Raw genomic sequence first — 19286 nt, forward strand, 5'->3', positions numbered from 1 at the left:
GCGCATGTCTAGCAGACTTGTCTAGGAGTGCCAGTTATGTAGGCGGGTATCTGTCTGCAGATCTCACTGTGGCACACGTCTGCTAGTGCACGTGTACAGATCAACTTTTTTTTCTGTGACTTGTAATTGAAACAATCTCCGGACCAATCAAACAGCTGGAAAAAAATCACGTGATCTGATTGTTGGATAGCTTCACGCCAAGGGTAGATAACCCAAATGTACATGACGTTTTTATTCAAGCCAATTCTGATTCACCACATTCTTCCCTACCTACCGGGCGGGGCGGGGTTCACTGGGGAAAAATGTTTGCAGAGGCGTAGCGACCCCTCCCGGCGCCAGGGGACACACTTTCAATTTGGCGCCCCCCCCCCCATGTATTTTTTGTATTTATAATTCAAAATAGCAGCTAAAATGAGCTTATTTTGGCGCCCCTAGGGTCGGCGCCCGAGGATATATGTACCCCCCCCCCCCCGTCGCTACGCCTCTAAATGTTTGCTATATTTGTTTGAAACAATGTCACCAACCTTTAGTCTTGCTAGTTCCATCGGGTTTCTAGATTCTAAGAAAAAAAATACACATTTAATAGCTCTTTATTTAAAATATTAATTTTTATCTCTGTCATTAGTCGTACTCAGCATTCAGAGCAATAGCTTACAGTAAAATGTTACCTATGATTTTAATTTAAAAAATTGTATAACGAGTCCATATCTGCTACAAAAAATGAAGTAGTTAACAGAAGTTTTTTTTTTATTATCTAAAGTTGTTTTAAAGCTTGTAATAGACACATCCAGTGTCGAGGAAGGTCTTGCTTACAACTGGAGACTTCACTGACTTCAGTACACACGAACCTATTTTTGTTGACCGGAAATAGCCGCAGACGTACGAAGTATGGCGCTGGTTTCCTTAGTCTTGACTCTAGCTTCAGTTGCGTCTGGTGTATGGGGTATGTGTCTCCTTCTTTTTTTGTCTACACTATCTTAATTGTAAATTATCTATTAGTCAATATATTTTTAATTATATGAATCTTAAATAATTATTGAAATTTTTTTTTAAATGAATTAATTATTAAGCAACCTTTTTTTTTGCTAACAAAGGGAAATAACACAACTTATGTTTTCGGTTTTTAAGCCTAGTTAAGGGAGATAACTAAAATAAAAAAAATGTTTTAAGAAGAATGTTGTTCTGTTTGATTCCCACTCCAGCCGTTGATTACGGCTGTCCACCGGATGTGCCAGCTGACCAATACCTGCAAGTCTTTGGCGACTTCTGCTACCAGTTTGTCTTCCACCTGTACCGCGACTACCCGACCGCCGCAGCCGAATGCCAGAGACACGGCGGGACCTTGGCCTTGGTCAAGTCACGTGACGTGCAGAGCTACCTGGAGAGCCAGACGTTGAGCACCTACTACACGCGCGGGCAGGTGTGGATCGGGCTGAGTAACATGCACGACCCGAACAGATTTCTCTGGGAGGACGGCTCAAATCTTGACTACAGCAACTGGGCCACGGGACACGGCGCGCTGCCCCAGCCCACCCCCCGCTGCGTGGCCATGTACCCCGGGGACGGCGGCAAGTGGTACGACGCCCTGTGCATGTCCGCCACACCAGAGGGCGCGGGGGCTGTCATCAAGCCGTTCATCTGTCAGTACCGGCGCTACAGCAGCGCCCCTGCGGCTTCAGCGACCAGCGACCTGACGCCCCAACCTGACACCACAGTCGCCACCATCACCAACCCCTGCCCACCCTTCAGCTGTGACCTTGACTGTGGTATGGCTGGTTTTGCTAAAGATATGGATACCGGGTGTTCATTATGCCAGTGTATTTTGAAATAATTAAAAAAAAAATCTCGTTTCCAGATAATTTTTAAAAATTCTTTATTTTACTTAATTGAGAGTCAGCGAGTGCATATGTTTTGTAAGCATGAATAAGGTCCCAGTTGTACACAGTAATTTAATGTGACTAGCTAGCTAGATTTGTACACAATATATTGACTGTTAGCTAGAGGTGTACACACTATTGTGACTATGTTAGCTAGAGGTGTACACAATATTATGACTATGTTAGTTAGCTAGAGATGTACACAATATTGTGACTATGTTAGCTAGAGATTTACACACTTTTGTGACTATGTTAACTAGAGGTGTACACAATATTGAGATATTGTTAGCTAGACTTGTACACAATATTGTGACTATGTTAGCTAGAGATGTACACAGTATATTGACTATGTTAGCTAGAGGTGTACACACTATTGTGACTATGTTAGCTAGAGGTGTACACACTATTGTGACTATGTTAGCTAGAGATGTACACAATATTGTGACTATGTTAGCTAGAGGTGTACACAATATTGTGACTATGTTAGCTAGAGGTGTACACAGTATATTGACTATGTTAGCTAGAGGTGTACACAGTATATTGACTATGTTAGCTAGAGGTGTACACAGTATATTGACTATGTTAGCTAGAGGTGTACACAGTATATTGACTATGTTAGCTAGAGATGTACACAGTATATTGACTATGTTAGCTAGAGGTGTACACAATATTGTGGCTATGTTAGCTAGAGGTGTACACAATATTGTGGCTATGTTAGCTAGAGATGTACAAGATAAAAATTTCCTTCCGGTGAGTAAAGTAAAACTAATCTAAAGATGTTTATCTGAGAAAAATATCTTGTCGCACTTATCTGGCAGATCGTGCTTGTTTGGATGAGATCGTGTTGGTGCCATCTGCTGACTTCTCTAGGACGTCAGCAAAGTATTAACCAGAATATATGTTTCTACTGTTTTCTTTCAAACTGTGTGTGTGTGTGTATATTTAAGAATCTGTACATGTATATGTATATATGTGAGAGTGCGCGTGTGTGTGTATGTTTGTATGTGAAAGACAACAGGTGAAGATTTCACATGTCAAAGATTAAAATGACAAGTTCACAAGTCAAAGATTAAAATGACAAGTTCACATTCTGTCCGCTGAATGTGTCACATTTTAGAGTTGATGGTAGAGATGGAGGCAGGCATGCTTTAGGTCACGTGATTTTAGCTACAGCTAGACTTCATGGCTAAAGTGGATACAGCTAGACTTTATGGTTAAAGTGGATACAGCTAGATTTAATGGTTAAAATTGATACAGCTAGATTTAATGGTTAAAATTGATACAGCTAGACATAATGGTTAAGTGGATACAACGAGACTTAATGGTTAAAGTGGATACAGCAAATAGTGGATACAGCTAGACTTTACGGTTAAAGTGGATACAGCTAGACTTAATGGTTGAAGTTGATACAGCTGTAATTAATGGTTAAGATTTATACAGCTAGACTTAATGGTTGAAGTTGATACAGCTATACTTAATGGTTAAAATGGAGACAGCTAGACTTAATGGTTAGAGTGGATACAGCTAGACTTAATGGTTAAAACTATACACTGCTCACTCAATGATATTGTTTTCCTTATTTCAGCTGTTTTTTTTTTGTATTTTGCAGTAGTGTGTGCATTTATAGGTGTATATAACTTTATTTAAGGCGTCATTATAGTATTGTTTGCTCTAGCAATAGATTTATTGTAAATTTCTCGAACTGATTAAGTTTTCTATAGTAGTTTACAACGAACCTGGGGAAAGGATCTCTATGTGAAAGGTGTGCTGTCACTAGTGTTTATGCTTGAGCAAAAAAATGGTTTGGCCGGAAAAACGTTAATACCTCTAATAACTGACTAGCCTCTGTTTTCATTATATACCTCTAATAACTGGCTATTCTGTCTCTACGATCTACATCTAATAACTGACTAGCTTGTTATTCACTCGTAATCCAGGTTACAGGTCAAGTTGTTTTCTCGTAGTCAAGGTTACAGGTCAAGTTGTTTACTCGTAGTCCAGGTTACAGGTCAAGTTGTTCACTCGTAGTTAAGTTAAAGGTCAAGTTGTACACTCGTAGTCCAGGTTACAGGTCAAGTTGTTCACTCGTAGTCCAGGTTACAGGTCAAGTTGTTCACTCGTAGTCCAGGTTACAGGTCAAGTTGTTCACTCGTAGTCCAGGTTACAGGTCAAGTTGTTCACTCGTAGTCTAGTCCAGGTTACAGGTCAAGTTGTTCGCTCCTAGTCCAGGTTACAGGTCAAGTTGTTCACTCGTAGTCCAGGTTACAGGTCAAGTTGTCCACTCGTAGTCCAGGTTACAGGTCAAGTTGTCCACTCGTAGTCCAGGTTACAGGTCAAGTTGTCCACTCGTAGTCCAGGTTACAGGTCAAGTTGTCCACTCGTAGTCTAGTCCAGGTTACAGGTCAAGTTGTCCACTCGTAGTCCAGGTTACAGGTCAAGTTGTTCACTCGTAGTCTAGTCCAGGTTACAGGTCAAGTTGTCCACTCGTAGTCTAGTCCAGGTTACAGGTCAAGTTGTTCACTCGTAGTCTAGTCCAGGTTACAGGTCAAGTTGTCCACTCGTAGTCCAGGTTACAGGTCAAGTTGTCCACTCGTAGTCCAGGTTACAGGTCAAGTTGTTCACTCGTAGTCTAGTCCAGGTTACAGGTCAAGTTGTTCACTCGTAGTCTAGTCCAGGTTACAGGTCAAGTTGTCCACTCGTAGTCCAGGTTACAGGTCAAGTTGTCCACTCGTAGTCCAGGTTACAGGTCAAGTTGTCCACTCGTAGTCTAGTCCAGGTTACAGGTCAAGTTGTTCACTCGTAGTCTAGTCCAGGTTACAGGTCAAGTTGTCCACTCGTAGTCCAGGTTACAGGTCAAGTTGTCCACTCGTAGTCCAGGTTACAGGTCAAGTTGTCCACTCGTAGTCTAGGTTACAGGTCAAGTTGTTCACTCGTAGTCCAGGTTACAGGTCAAGTTGTCCACTCGTAGTCTAGTCCAGGTTAGCAACCTCCCACCCTACACAAGATCCCCGGGGGTCTAGATCACGTACAGAACCTTTACCCCTCCTCCTTATTGTCCCACAATAACAGATGCTCGGGGGTGTTTCCTTGAGAAAACGCAGGCAATCGCCGGTTTAACAAATTTTCCAGTAAACTAAAATAAATCCTTAGAGGTCCTAAATTGTATGCTACACTAAATTAATGACATTCTCAAAACATGTTCACAACAAAAAGTAACAACTTGAGAGTTAAAAACAGCAATGCATATTTATTCTCACATCATTCAGTCTAGCAAAAAACATTTAACAAAGTTCATAAAAAGTTGAGCGTCAGTCTCGCGAGCGTTTCACTTAAGCGCTGGCGATGGGGTACTGGCAGACGTAGCCGTGTTCCTCCACGTCGGTCCACAGGATGTAGTTGGCGCTCTCGCAGGGGTACTCGGCCCACTTGCCGCCGTAGCCGACGTCCAGGAGGACACAGTCGTTGTGTTCGTGGTTGAAAATATGGGACAGGGAGCCACCGGTGGGGCCTTCACCGTCATCCCAGTTGCTGTATGTCAGGGGGGTGCCGTCCTCCCATTTGAAGGTGTTCTCAGTCTCCAGATCGTTGAGGCCGATCCAGATGAGGTTGTAGCTCAGGTGGTAGGTGTTCCTCAGCTCGGTGTAGATGTAGTTCTGGATCTCCGCGCTCTTGATCAGCACCAGGGTGCCGCTGTTCTTCTCGCAGTCGGCCTTGGCCGCGGTGTGCGTCACGCGCTTGGCCACGTTGAACTGGTAGCACGTGCCGTTGACAGCCTGGAGGGTGTTGTCTTGGGTCAATGCCGCGGGGCAGCCGGCGGCAGTTGTCTGGGCAGCGCCTAGAAGTTTGGGGAGGGGGATAAATATATCGACGTTAGAGGGTTAATTTCAATTACTAGAATCAAAAGAATGTATGTAGTTTTACAAGACAGATCATTTCTTTAGAAACACTTTCTACGACTTTGTTACAATGTAATCATGACAAGAGATTCTTCATGAAACGTAATGAAAAGTTCATCCGTACACACATTTAATCACACTTTGTAGTGAAATTTCAACGCACTGTTTGAAAACATGCCGGAAGTAGAGTGTAAGATTTACGAAATCTATGACAGACGTAGCAACAGTGAGGTTTATGCCATAAGTAACCAGAAAAAACATATAGTGTCAGGATCATCACAGGTTTAAGTACAGCGAATGTTTCGACCAAGGTCTTCGTCAGCTCACAATAGATTGGTTAGAAACAAAAAGACAAACAGTGACACTATATTGGACAGCTCGACAGTGAAGACACGCCTAGTCAAAGACCACGATAACTAAATGAAGAGACAGAGTAGGCGTGGACAGTGTATTGAGAGTAAAAAGATGTAAAACTGTTGGTTGATGTTTAGAGAAGCAGCAATTTACGCTACAAGAACTCTTCAAACTTATTTTGGGTAAAATAACACGTACACAATATATAATGTTTAAATACGAATACTTGATGAACAAACACAAAAGATTAAAAAAAAACCAGATCAGCACATAAGACATTAAAATCTGCACGTGAACACAACAAAAGATGTGAGATGTAGAGCAAGTAGAGCAGACGAATTCTCCTTACCCAGGCCAACACAGAGAGCAGCGAGGAATAGAGCAGGCAGCATCGTGTGAGGTTCCCTTGTCAGAGATGGATGGCGTCAATGAACTCCGATCCTTTTATGGTGGCTCCAAGTTTGACTCAGCTATTGTTTATCTGTGGGCTGACCTCTGACGTGGAGCGCAGATAACAAGAGTTCAGTTCCCTTATCTTTCCAAACAAGAGTTCGGTCCCCTTATATTTATCGCACTCTTCTATTAAGTGGAGCAGGTTTAAGTGAATTACTGATTTAATTTTTTGTCCAACGTTTTGTACACTACTAACATGTCGCTGTAGGTTTTTCCCTGCTGGTCAGCATGACACAGCAGCGTGGTAGAGTTCAACCAATAATTAGCATCAGCAAAATTAGAAAGAAAAAAAAAACTGAAATACAAAAATCTTTAGAAAGCTTTTAAATACATTGTAAACTTTAAAAACTAGTAAAAGCGTTGGTCGCTCAAGAGATCTATTACATATTTACGCGAGTTACCTGTCCTTACTTATTCTAGCTCGTGGTCGACGCTCAGGTCGACAGTTTTCGCTATTTTACACCTCTCTACTTTATCGAATACGGAATGTAAGAATATATTGTAATCGTGCAAAAATTCTCATACGAGATTTTGACAAATGTCGACGTTTTACATCCTTCCGGATCCGGAAAAACGTAGTTTGAAGGAAGTGGTACTTACTGCACTTCGGATTTTTCAAAAGACTATAACTTGAGTAGGCTACTGTTTAAGTTGGACAAACTTACAAATATATATGGTATGCAATAGTTTCTATCAACTTTTTATACATAATTAGAAGATCTTATTTTTTTGATTCTTGAAAATTTTGAGTGATTTCCTGCAGTGGCGGAACTAGAATAAAAGGGCCACCCCGCCAAAAAAATGTTTGGGCCCCATATATATATATAAATAAATAAATAAACAAATAAATAAATAAATAAATAAATAAATAAATAAATAAATAAATATATATATATATATATATATATATATATATATATATATATATATATATATATATATATATATATATATATATATATATATATATATTTATATATAAAAGCAAAATACGAATATAAAATACTCAGTACGGGCTTGGTCGATATTTGAAAAAATAAAAAATTCCTAGGTTTTATTTATAATTAAAACATGTTACAACAAGACATTACTAAGATGAGTGCCATTAGTCTTTCCATTAGTCTTTTTAGAAATTCTCTGTTTCTAAGTCTGACATAATGCCTGCTAAGTTACTAGTCGGTCAAAAGAATATGAAGCATGAAAGCTTTGTTCGTGTAATGGTTTCTCGCCTTATGTTTATTTTTATGGTTTTTTTTTTATATTATTAGTTTTTCATAAATTTACTATTTATACTATGTCATTCTTTATTATGTATTTAAAACATAATAATAATTAAGAAAAGTAGTTGCTTTTTAATTTGTTTAGTGCAAATCTATTAAAAGGTTCTTAAGAGCAATCACATTTTTGACTATTTAAAAAAGGGAAATAAGTCATGGAAGTGGTTTTAACGTTTGCCTATCTTTCACACTACAACTCATATATACATTTTTTTCCTTTACGATACAGCGTGTGTTAGCTACAGTAGAACATCACTACTTTAGTAGATCTTTTCTTTTATATGAAAATAATTTTTTAACTATAAAAAAAATTGATTATGGTCGGCTGTGGGCCCCTAAACGGCCTCCCCCCCCCCCCCCCGCATTGCGGGGTCTGGCGGCACTGTAGTTCCGCCCCTGATTTCCTGTGACCAGGAGTAGTATTTTATGCTATTTCCGATTTCTCAAAATGATCACTTCTACATGGCCTATTTGTTTCAAACGTTTTACGTAGGCCAAGACTCAATGACAATTCACAGTGACACAAAATGTAACTCAATTAATGTTAAATTACCTTTTTTTTAAAAAAAATAAATCAATGTTTCTTTTATAAAGCACTAATTTTCCGCTCTAATATGAACACGTTGTTTGCGTTTATTTGGTGCGCAATTCTTTTTCTCTACTGATTCTATTATAAAATTTTAGCATTAAAAAAAATGATTTTATAGTCCGATTGCATTGAAAGTGTCATCCCTTTACTGTTTTAAAAGAGTATACGAGGAAGTTTAAGGGATATCACTCTCGCTTTAAAAAAATGCAATTTAGCTTTCACAAGATCCAGCATGTAAGCTATCAAACATTTTTCAAATCGATGACATTGATGTCACATCTGCTGAGGTGTGATGTTGCGGGGTTCAACATAGATGTGTCTGTTATACTTTAACCATTGCCTTATTGTTTGTGTAAGATGTGTCTGTTATACTTTAACCTTGCCTTATTGTTTGTGTAAGATGTGTCTGTTATACTTTAACCATTGCCGTAAAGTTTGTGTAAGGTGTCAGAAAAAATGTTGTTGGCTTGAAAATAATAGGTTGTCTTCGCTGAATTTCGCCTCACTTCGACTTAAACGATTAAAACACTTTCTACGCCAGTTGCTTTGCAGAACTTTTATTTTTAAAGAAAAAGATTTTCTAGCATTTCCTGACCTAAGAGTGGCTAAAAAGAACACGCAGTTTTATGCACTCTTCGTCCTACCTATATGATTGTCCCTTTAGTCGGAGCTAGTCGGAAACTTTTCTTGTTTTGCTGATGTGGTTGATGTGACAGTGATGTTGTTAACATAGCATAAATGAATGTGTTGAGTAATTTTAGCGGGACTCAGTGAGCAGTGATGGTGTCTACATAGTTTACCATGATTTGGTTTTGTTCTATTTAAATAACTTCTAGGCGTGGATTTATTTGTTTCAAGTTGTAGGAGATAAAAATAAATCTCCAAAATACCAGTTCTGTTGCTATATTGATACAATTGAATAGAATGAATGACTAGGCTAATCAGAGCAATTTTATGTCAGTTGCTTTATGTAAATGATTGAATCTTTGTTAGCAGTTATTATATAAGGTTTATGGGGTAGTTAAAAACTTTATTAAGTACAAGTTGTTAGCCGAGGGGGGAAAATCAAATGTGGTGATGTCTTTGATATTGATCTACCACATACTTTATGACTAATGGTGATGTCTTTGATATTGATCTACCACACACTAAGTTGTATGACTAATGATGATGTCTTTGATATTGATCTACAACATACTTTATTGTATGACTAATGGTGATGTCTTTGATATTGATCTACAACATACTTTATTGTATGACTAATGGTGATGTCTTTGATATTGATCTACAACATACTTTATTGTATGAATAATCGCGTACAGAAGACTTTACAGTTAATGCATAAGGCTGATTACACGCGCAGATAATAATTAATTGCTACCGTTTAGAGCGGACGAATACAATAGCTACAATATTATAATCTGGCTCACAAAAACATACAAGAACTTGTTTTGAAGTGTATATAAATGTACTCTACTTTTATTTGGGAAAATATACACCTCAAGTTTTATGACGTACAACTTGTATTTATGCGTCACATTCACATAAAGAGCAGCCGGTGGTCGGGTCCTTCTTAAAGCCGTTCATGCCGCAGTCCAGGTCACAGGAGAAGGGCGAGCAGGGGTTGGTGATGGTGGACACGGTAGTCTGGGGCGCGGGGGTCACTTCTGTGCTGGACACTGTGGTGGCTGCGGTGGTGGAGGTAGAGGCGGACACCTGGAACTGGCAGATGTAGTAGTGCTCCTCGGGGTCGGCGAAGAAGAGGAAGTTGTACGAGTCGCAGGGGTACTCGGCCCACTTGCCGCCAGATGACGCGTCGATGGTCACACAGTCGTCTGACTCGTGGTTGAAGATGTGTGTGATGGAGCCCGCCCCGGGGCCCTCGCCGCTGTCCCAGTTGTGGTAGTCCAGGGGGGTCCCGTCCTCCCACTTGTAGACGTTCTCATTGTCGAGGTCATTGAGTCCTATCCAGACGAGCGAGTGGCTCCTGTAGGTGTTGAGCAGCTCATGGTACAGGTAGCTCTGGGTCTCGGCGTCCTTCACCAGCGCCAGGGTGCCGCCGTTCTTCTCGCAGTCCTGTCGGGCCTTGGAGTGGGTGTAGCGCCGGAAGAGGACGAACTGCCAGCAGGAGTTGCCGTGCACCTGCAGGTACGTGTCACGTGGTAGGCCGGCTGGGCAGTCATTCACGGTCAGGGGGGTGCCTGAAATATACAGCTAGATTGTTAATCACATTTAGGGGGGCGCCTGAAATATACAGTTAGATTGTTATTCACAGTCGGGGGAGGGGGGGGGGAGCGCCTGAAATATACAGCTCGATTGTTATTCACAGTCAAAGGGGCGCCTGAAATATACAGCTACATTGTTATTCACAGTCGGGGGGGGGGGGCGCCTGAAAAATACAGCTACATTGTTATCGCTACTCATATAGTTCAGGGCGGTAGATTGAGGTTGAAATAAAAAAAACAACAACACCAAATCAATGTTAAAGAAACAAAGAGAAAACGATCGCAGTAAAAAAATAAACAAAAACCAATTATTTATTCATTTAAATATTTTAGTGCATCGGCAAATACCATGAAAACATATAATCAAACTGAGAGACAAAAATTACAATTAAAATGCTGGTAATCTGTTTTCTAGTTTGTTACATAATGCTGCATGCTAAACCGTTTCGTGTTCTTTACATTAGCCAGGTTTAGAGATTAGACCGACTTTTCGCGAGCCAAAAAAAAAGAATCAATAAAAACTCTCTGTAATCAATTTGAATTTTTTAAAATTAGTTATTAAAACATTATGAAAAACTAACACTGTAATGGTGTCTAAATGTAACTGAAGGTTCACTTTACCTAAATGTAGGCAGACAGCCACGAGAAAAGCTAAAGCCAACATCTTCCAATGTGTTGCCAAATGTTTTTCTCACCTGAAACACGGGAGACCAAATCTTTCAAATCTTGATAAGGAGGTCTTGTGACCTAATTCAAATTTCAGCAAATCATCTGCTACGGTTGACTCGAGATTTAGCTCTAGGGTCAGCTTGCCACGTAGGCTGTGTAGGATGTTCTACATTCTGACGCCATTTTTGACTCTGATAATTTTCTAAAAAATAGTCAGTTCTTTAAAATGTTGTTAATGCGTGCGTTTTAGATAGCGATGTACACATCACTAGCTTGTAATCAAATTTGATTTTTAAAACGTCTTCAAAACTGAGTAAACTAAATTAAAGATGAATAAGTACAATTATAAGGGGATATAACAACTGATATGTCTCCATTGTTGATGTTTACAGACCTGGAACCATGGCGTATTAAAGGGGAGGTAAACATCGTTGCCAACAGTTGGCATTAGACATGGCTGCTTGCTCTCCCTATTTCTTATCAAGGTCTACCTGTAAACGATTGTGACCGACTCATTGGAAAACGATGTTACCAACCAGCGCTTCGCTGACACATGGATGCTATGACAGTCTGTGATGGCGAACTGCTGGAATTGCTGGACCGGCTGGACAAAACATCTGGCACGATGACCAGTGCTGAGATAATGGAGGGCATTGCTGGACCGGCTGGACAGAACATCTGGCACCATGACCAGTGCTGAGATAACGGAGGGCATTGCTGGACCGGCTGGACAGAACATCTGGCACGATGACCAGTGCTGAGATAACGGAGGGCATTGCTGGACCGGCTGGACAGAACATCTGGCACCATGACCAGTGCTGAGATAACGGAGAGCATTGCTGGACCGGCTGGACAGAACATCTGGCACGATGACCAGTGCTGAGATAACGGAGGGCATTGCTGGACCGGCTGGTAAAACATCTGGCACGATGACCAGTGCTGAGATAACGGAGAGCATTGCTGGACCGGCTGGACAAAACATCTGGCACGATGACCAGTGCTGAGATAACGGAGGGCATTGCTGGACCGGCTGGTAAAACATCTGGCACGATGACCAGTGCTGAGATAACGGAGAGCATTGCTGGACCGGCTGGACAGAACATCTGGCACGATACCAGTGCTGAGATAACGGAGGGCATTGCTGGACCGGCTGGTAAAACATCTGGCACGATGACCAGTGCTGAGATAACGGAGAGCATTGCTGGACCGGCTGGTAAAACATCTGGCACGATGACCAGTGCTGAGATAACGGAGGGCATTGCTGGACCGGCTGGACAGAACATCTGGCACGATGACCAGTGCTGAGATAACGGAGGGCATTGCTGGACCGGCTGGTAAAACATCTGGCACGATGACCAGTGCTGAGATAACGGAGGGCATTGCTGGACCGTCTGGACAGAACATCTGGCACGATGACCAGTGCTGAGATAACGGAGAGCATTGCTGGACCGGCTGGTAAAACATCTGGCACGATGACCAGTGCTGAGATAACGGAGGGCATTGCTGGACCGGCTGGACAAAACATCTGGCACGATGACCAGTGCTGAGATAACGGAGGGCATTGCTGGACCGGCTGGACAGAACATCTGGCACCATGACCAGTGCTGAGATAACGGAGGGCATTGCTGGACCGGCTGGTAAAACATCTGGCACGATGACCAGTGCTGAGATGACGGAGGGCATTGCTGGACCGGCTGGACAGAACATCTGGCACCATGACCAGTGCTGAGATAACGGAGGGCATTGCTGGACCGGCTGGTAAAACATCTGGCACGATGACCAGTGCTGAGATAACGGAGGGCATTGCTGGACCGGCTGGACAGAACATCTGGCACCATGACCAGTGCTGAGATAACGGAGGGCATTGCTGGACCGGCTGGTAAAACATCTGGCACGATGACCAGTGCTGAGATAACGGAGGGCATTGCTGGACCGGCTGGTAAAACATCTGGCACGATGACCAGTGCTGAGATAACGGAGGGCATTGCTGGACCGGCTGGACAGAACATCTGGCACCATTACCAGTGCTGAGATAACGGAGGGCATTGCTGGACCGGCTGGACAGAACATCTGGCACGATGACCAGTGCTGAGATAACGGAGGGCATTGCTGGACCGGCTGGACAGAACATCTGGCACGATGACCAGTGCTGAGATAACGGAGGGCATTGCTGGACCGGCTGGTAAAACATCTGGCACGATGACCAGTGCTGAGATAACGGAGGGCATTGCTGGACCGGCTGGACAGAACATCTGGCACCATGACCAGTGCTGAGATAACGGAGGGCATTGCTGGACCGGCTGGACAGAACATCTGGCACGATGACCAGTGCTGAGATAACGGAGGGCATTGCTGGACCGGCTGGTAAAACATCTGGCACGATGACCAGTGCTGAGATAACGGAGGGCATTGCTGGACCGGCTGGACAGAACATCTGGCACCATGATCAGTGCTGAGATAACGGAGAGCATTGCTGGACCGGCTGGACAGAACATCTGGCACGATGACCAGTGCTGAGATAACGGAGGGCATTGCTGGACCGGCTGGACAGAACATCAGCAACATCTGGCACGATGACCAGTGCTGAGATAACGGAGGGCATTGCTGGACCGGCTGGACAGAACATCATCAACATCTGGCACGATGACCAGTGCTGAGATAATGGATGTCATGACAAACAGCCCAAGTTGTATAACGACAGATTAAAAGGTCACATATTAGATTAGGTCCCCTTCCGTTTAATACTTTAGCGCTATCTTATCGGTCGAGGGAGCTGAATAAAAAATACTCGCAAAAAATGCACATAAGACAGCAGCACTTGGTCAAGCTAAAAAACATTTGAGTGACAGAAGAGTTCTCTAGGTGCAAAATTCTAATGTCGTGACGTGTCCGTCTTCTTATATTGATGTAAAGCAGAGGTCTCCAAACTTTTCTGCCCGACGGCCGCATTAACTATAAAATATCAGGTCGGGGGCCAGAGTTTCTTCTAGGAAGTTCTTCGAGTTGGCGAAACTGCAGCTGGAGGTCCTTGATTATCTCATATGCAAATGATTCAGCTGTTGCTTCAGCCTAAAGACTTTGCACTGCTGAAAGAGCGTCAAGTTGTTGGCTTGTACTTGTTCCAAAAATAAGACCCGTTTGGATCTGAAGGCCTTTAGGTGGGTGTATAGAACAGAAACTAGATTTTACTTTCCTTGTAGTTTTAGGTCCAGAAAATTTAAATGACTAGTTATGACTGCAGCAAAGGTCAATTTCTACACCCACTCTTCATCAGACATTAATGGCTGTGGCTTACTTTCCAGGAATTAACCTATTTCCTTTCTTAATTTAAATACTCTGCTCAGAACTTTCCCACAATTTAGTCATCTTAATGTTGTATAATATGGTAAATGCTGCGTTTCTGTGTTTGTATCTTTCAACATGTCTCTGAACTATCTATGGTTAAGCCAATGTGGCTTTATTAAATTCACCATCTTCACCACAGGATTCAGTACACTACCAAGCTTTCTGGTGAATAATACAGTGCAGGAACACTGGTTGTAAAATGTTTTTCTCATTCGCTTGTCCAACTAAACCTTTCTTTATGCCGTTCATGAGGTTAGTCCAGTCCAAGTTATAATCGCTTTTTTAAAACTCATTGAATATACCCTCTCCGGTAAAAGTGGCATACATGCTATGTAGGGAAGCCAGCTCTTGTGTTATGCTCATGTCTTCATTCACATCTCTATTGAACACAAGTAGTTGAGGTGGAACAGCTGTCCAGCGACTCATCAATTGTTATTGAAAAATGTCGAAACTTGCTTGCATTTTTCGCTATTTGAGTCTCGATGTTTTCACCAATGTCTGCAACACGGCGGGCAATGGTAGTTGCACCCAAAGATACATTTTCAAATTGTTTTAAATTTTCTTGGCAAAGTTCCTTAGCCGTGGACAAAAAGATCTCCGCGGGCCGAATGAGAGGACCTCGCGGGCCGCATTCGGCCCGAGCGCCGTAGTTTGGAGACCCTGATGTAAAGCATGGACGCCTAATGCAGCTATCCGTGACGGATCAAGCCCTATTTTCATTGCATTTTAAAAAAAGCTTGCTATTACAAAGGTTGTTATATTTATTTTATTTTCCATTTTTTAAAAATCATTCTTTGAAATGAAGCTGACACTACATCGGCTACAAGTAAAAAAATCAAGTTAAAAAATCCGACCACTTGTTTGTGAGCTCTAAAAGTCAGTTATCTGCCCCTGCTTAGTTTGGGGGTCAACGTTCAGGAAAGAAATCAACCAACCGAGACAAATCGTTCACCAGTTACGGCCCTCTGATCAAGCGCTGGGTTTTTTTTTTTTAAATCTCGTTGTTTCGCCTTTTATTGTTGAATATAGTAATTTTAAAATAAAAGTGTCTATCTAATAAGATAACAAATTATATATTCTTGCATCGTCCTCGGAGAAGAATGTGCCAGAAGAGCTTAAACGAAATCGCTGCATTAAAAGTAGTTAAAATTTGAGTTACAGACCCGAAGACATTGTGAGCCAAGTAAAAGCTTGTGATAAAAATGAGGAGGCCTGCGATAAAGTCAACAATACACTTTGACCTTGTGAAGATTTGCTTAGCATTGTCAAGGCAAATCAGTTCACGTGGTATGTACGCGTGAGACGAACCAGAGGTACCTCCAAGACAATTCTGCAGGGCACCGTGCCAGGAGAAGACGAGGGAGACAAAGGAGGAGATTACTGGATTAGTGGATTAGTAATAAAATACTTTAAAAAAACTTTTTAAAAAACCACGTTTTTCTTGTGGACTAAAAAGTAGAAAATAAATTTTCATACATTTGATGACAAAAAACGTGGGTACGTTCACCATCAAATTTCCCGACCCATCTGCCCGACCCACGTTTTTTGTCATCAAATGTATGAAAATTTATTTTCTACTTTTTAGTCCACAAGAAAAACGTGGTTTTTTTAAAAGTTTATTTTAAGTATTTTATTTTCTCCTTTTTAGTCCGTTGCTACACATGAAAAACGTGGTTTTTAAAAAAGTTTTTTATATAGTTTATTTTCTACTTTATCTAATGACTTGATTAAGTATGACTTGACTAAGTGTTTATAAATACACGGACTAAAAATCTTGAGCGACCAGGATTCGAACCTGGGTTGTCGCGGCCACAACGCGAAGTACTAACCGCTATACGATCACGGCCAGCGCGCTCACATCGATTGGGGCCGAAGTAACTGTGTCAATAGGCCTCCAGTCTTGTCTGTATCTTTAGAAATCATGTCCTCAATTTTATGGTCCTTGGGGCGTAATTAAATTAAGCTAATTACGGTCTCTAATTGCTAGTTTTTATGATTGCATCTGAAATTGTTAGGCGAAAGTAGCCTGCATGCCAAATTTCAGATCTCTAGAGCAATCAGAAGTGGGCTAATTTTCGATGTCAATTTTAACAACAAACATCCAAACAAACAAACAAACAAACGCGAAGCTGAGTTAAGAAAAACGTGTTAATAAAATAGTGGATAACATCTGGTACCTGGCCGGATTGTCATTTGCAGATTTTCTGAAACAGGACTGGGACAGACGGCATGAAGTTGTAGAGGGATCAACATAGGCCCCACAACGATCCTCCCGGAGGCGTTTGGATAGATTTAATTTATCTCACTGTACACATGTATGTTGGGGGTCAACAGAGGCCCCACAACGATCCTCCCGGGGTCGTTTGGATAGATTTAATTTATCTCACTGTACACATGTATGTTGGGGGTCAACAGAGGCCCCACAACGATCCTCCCGGGGTCGTTGGGATAGACTTGATTCATCTCACTGTACACATGTATGTTGGGGGCGGGGGAATATAGAGTCGACTTGTGTCGGCTAGAGTCGACTTGTGTCATTTAAAAAAAAAAAATGACCAACATGTTATAAACAAACTCCAAGGCAAGAAAGTGTGCACTTTAAACGTTTATTTTATAAGTCGCTCATGCGCTTGATGCTTTTATGGTTTTCAAATTACATTTCTTGTAAGGATTTATCAAGATTTGGGATTCAAGTTAACAGCAAAGTGGCAGAGCTTAATACGTGACACCTTGAGATGTTTAAGGGTAGCTAGCAGTCGCAGGTTTCACATAGGGTAACATTGTCTGCCCGGTTGTGGCTGCAGGTTGTGTTGCAAAAGTCAGCCGGACATGGGGGAGTTGTGACATCAGATAGAACTGGCGTTGTTAGCACTGTGGTTTCAACAGGAAGTGTCGTTGTTGGCAATGTGGTTTCAACAGGAGGTGTCGTTGTTGGCAATGTGGTTTCAACATGAGGTGTCGTTGTTGGCAATGTGGTTTCAACAGGAAGTGTCGTTGTTGGCAATGTGGTTTCAACAGGAGGTGACGTTGCTGGCACGATGGTGACCACGCTGCGCGCCATATACTGGCAGACGTAGGAGTGTGACTCACTGGTACTGAAGAAAATCAGGAAGGAGCCGCTTTCACAGTTGGTCTCCTTCCACTTCCCTCCCGCTACGAGGTCAATGACCACGCAGTCCCGGGTGTTGTGGTTGGCGGTGTGGGTGACGGACGTGCTCGCTGGCCCCTCCCCTCCCGCCCAGTCCGTGTAAACGGGGGTCGTCCCGTCCTCCCATTGATAAATGTTTTCCGTGGCGAGGTCGTTGAGGCCGATCCAAATCTTGCCGGACACCTTGAAGTTGTTGACCAGCTGGTCGTACAGGTACTCCTGGACGTCCACTGACTTGACCAGCACCAGAGAGCCGCCATGTTGCTCGCAGTAGGCCCGGGCGGCGGTGTGGGTGTTGTGGCGGTACACGACGAACTGGTAGCAGGTGTCCCCGCGCACCTGCAGGTATATGTCCCTGGGGACACCGGCGGGACAGTCGTCAATGGTGACACACGAACCTACGGGAAAATAATGGTGACACATAAACTTAGGGGAAAATAATGGTGACACAGGAACTTGGGAAAAATAATGGTGACACACGAACTTAGGGGAAAATAATGGTGACACACTTACATAAGGGAAAATAATGGTGACACACGAACATTCAGGAAAATAATGGTGACACACGAACCTAAGGAAAAATAATGGTGACACACGAACTTGGGAAAAATAATGGTGACCCATGAACATACGGGAAAAGAATGGTGACACAAGAATCTAGGGAAAAATAATGGTGACACACGAACTTGGGGTAAATGATGGTGACCCATGAACCTACGAAAAAATAATGGTGGCACACGAACTTAAGGGAATATAATGGTAACTCATGAGCCTATGAGAAAATAATGGTGACACACGAACCTACGGGAAAATAATGGTGACACACGAACCTAGGGGAAAATAATGGTGACACGTGAACCTAGGGAAAAATGGTGATACACGAACCTACAAGAAAATAATGGTGGCAAACAAACCTATGGGAAAATAATGGTTACCCATGAACTTACGAGAAAATAATAGTGACACACGAACCTAAAGGCAAAATAATGGTGACAAAAACATACGAGAAAATAATGGTGACACACCAACCTAAGGGAAAATAATGGTGACACACGAAATGACGGGGAAATAATGGTGACACATGAACTTAAGGTTAAATAATGTTGACACACGAACTTAGGGGAAAATAATGGTGACACACGTACATTAAGGAAAATAATGGTGACACACGAACTTAAGGGAAAATAATGGTGACACACGAAACTAGGGGAAAATAATGGTGAACACGGACCTAATGGTTACACATGAACTTACGGGGAAATAATGGTGACACATGAACATAAGGTAAAATAATGTTGACACACGTACATTAAGGAAAATAATGTTGACACCCGAAACTAGGGGAAAATAATGGTGACACACGTACAGACGAAAAAAATAATGGTGACACACGAGCCTACTGGAAAATAATGGTGACACACAGACCTTTGATGAATTAATGGTGACACACGAA

General features: G+C 42.2%; 4 protein-coding genes across 4 annotated transcripts; 1 reads left to right on the top strand and 3 right to left on the bottom strand.

Moving 5' to 3' along the window:
- The first annotated feature begins 835 nt into the window (after window positions 1–835).
- Window positions 836–1833, top strand: LOC131943703 (macrophage mannose receptor 1-like). The gene is made up of 2 exons (XM_059303919.1): window positions 836–943; window positions 1203–1833. The coding sequence occupies exons 1-2, from the start codon at window positions 889–891 to the stop codon at window positions 1829–1831; spliced, it is 684 nt and encodes a 227-aa protein (XP_059159902.1). The 5' UTR covers window positions 836–888; the 3' UTR covers window positions 1832–1833.
- A 3271-nt stretch (window positions 1834–5104) lies between these two features.
- Window positions 5105–6611, bottom strand: LOC131943264 (macrophage mannose receptor 1). The gene is made up of 2 exons (XM_059303284.1): window positions 6477–6611; window positions 5105–5712 (listed from the first exon to the last, which is right to left on the bottom strand). The coding sequence occupies exons 1-2, from the start codon at window positions 6517–6519 to the stop codon at window positions 5207–5209; spliced, it is 549 nt and encodes a 182-aa protein (XP_059159267.1). The 5' UTR covers window positions 6520–6611; the 3' UTR covers window positions 5105–5206.
- Window positions 6612–9904: 3293 nt separating this feature from the next.
- Window positions 9905–11427, bottom strand: LOC131943254 (macrophage mannose receptor 1-like). The gene is made up of 2 exons (XM_059303275.1): window positions 11293–11427; window positions 9905–10647 (listed from the first exon to the last, which is right to left on the bottom strand). Exons 1-2 carry the CDS (start codon window positions 11333–11335, stop codon window positions 9974–9976), a joined length of 717 nt encoding a protein of 238 aa, XP_059159258.1. The 5' UTR covers window positions 11336–11427; the 3' UTR covers window positions 9905–9973.
- A 5850-nt stretch (window positions 11428–17277) lies between these two features.
- LOC131943001 (macrophage mannose receptor 1-like) lies at window positions 17278–18772 on the bottom strand. The gene is made up of 2 exons (XM_059303010.1): window positions 18769–18772; window positions 17278–18231 (listed from the first exon to the last, which is right to left on the bottom strand). Exons 1-2 carry the CDS (start codon window positions 18770–18772, stop codon window positions 17435–17437), a joined length of 801 nt encoding a protein of 266 aa, XP_059158993.1. The 3' UTR covers window positions 17278–17434.
- Window positions 18773–19286: the final 514 nt, after the last annotated feature.

This window comes from Physella acuta, unplaced genomic scaffold, assembly GCF_028476545.2.
Source record: "Physella acuta isolate Inbredline_101_S28 unplaced genomic scaffold, ASM2847654v3 ptg000038l, whole genome shotgun sequence".
Lineage (NCBI taxonomy): Eukaryota > Metazoa > Mollusca > Gastropoda > Physidae > Physella > Physella acuta.

What these genes read in the sequence shown, in the direction of transcription:
- LOC131943703 (XM_059303919.1), top strand. Translation starts at nt 889, where the DNA reads ATGGCGCTGGTTTCCTTAGTCTTGACTCTAGCTTCAGTTGCGTCTGGT. An exon ending in AGTTGCGTCTGGTGTATGGG is followed by an intron (nt 944 to 1,202) that starts GTATGTGTCTCC and finishes TTCCCACTCCAG; the next exon opens with CCGTTGATTACGGCTGTCCA.
- LOC131943264 (XM_059303284.1), bottom strand. Translation starts at nt 6,519, where the DNA reads ATGCTGCCTGCTCTATTCCTCGCTGCTCTCTGTGTTGGCCTGG. An exon ending in TGCTCTCTGTGTTGGCCTGG is followed by an intron (nt 5,713 to 6,476) that starts GTAAGGAGAATT and finishes CCAAACTTCTAG; the next exon opens with GCGCTGCCCAGACAACTGCC.
- LOC131943254 (XM_059303275.1), bottom strand. Translation starts at nt 11,335, where the DNA reads ATGTTGGCTTTAGCTTTTCTCGTGGCTGTCTGCCTACATTTAG. An exon ending in GGCTGTCTGCCTACATTTAG is followed by an intron (nt 10,648 to 11,292) that starts GTAAAGTGAACC and finishes TGTATATTTCAG; the next exon opens with GCACCCCCCTGACCGTGAAT.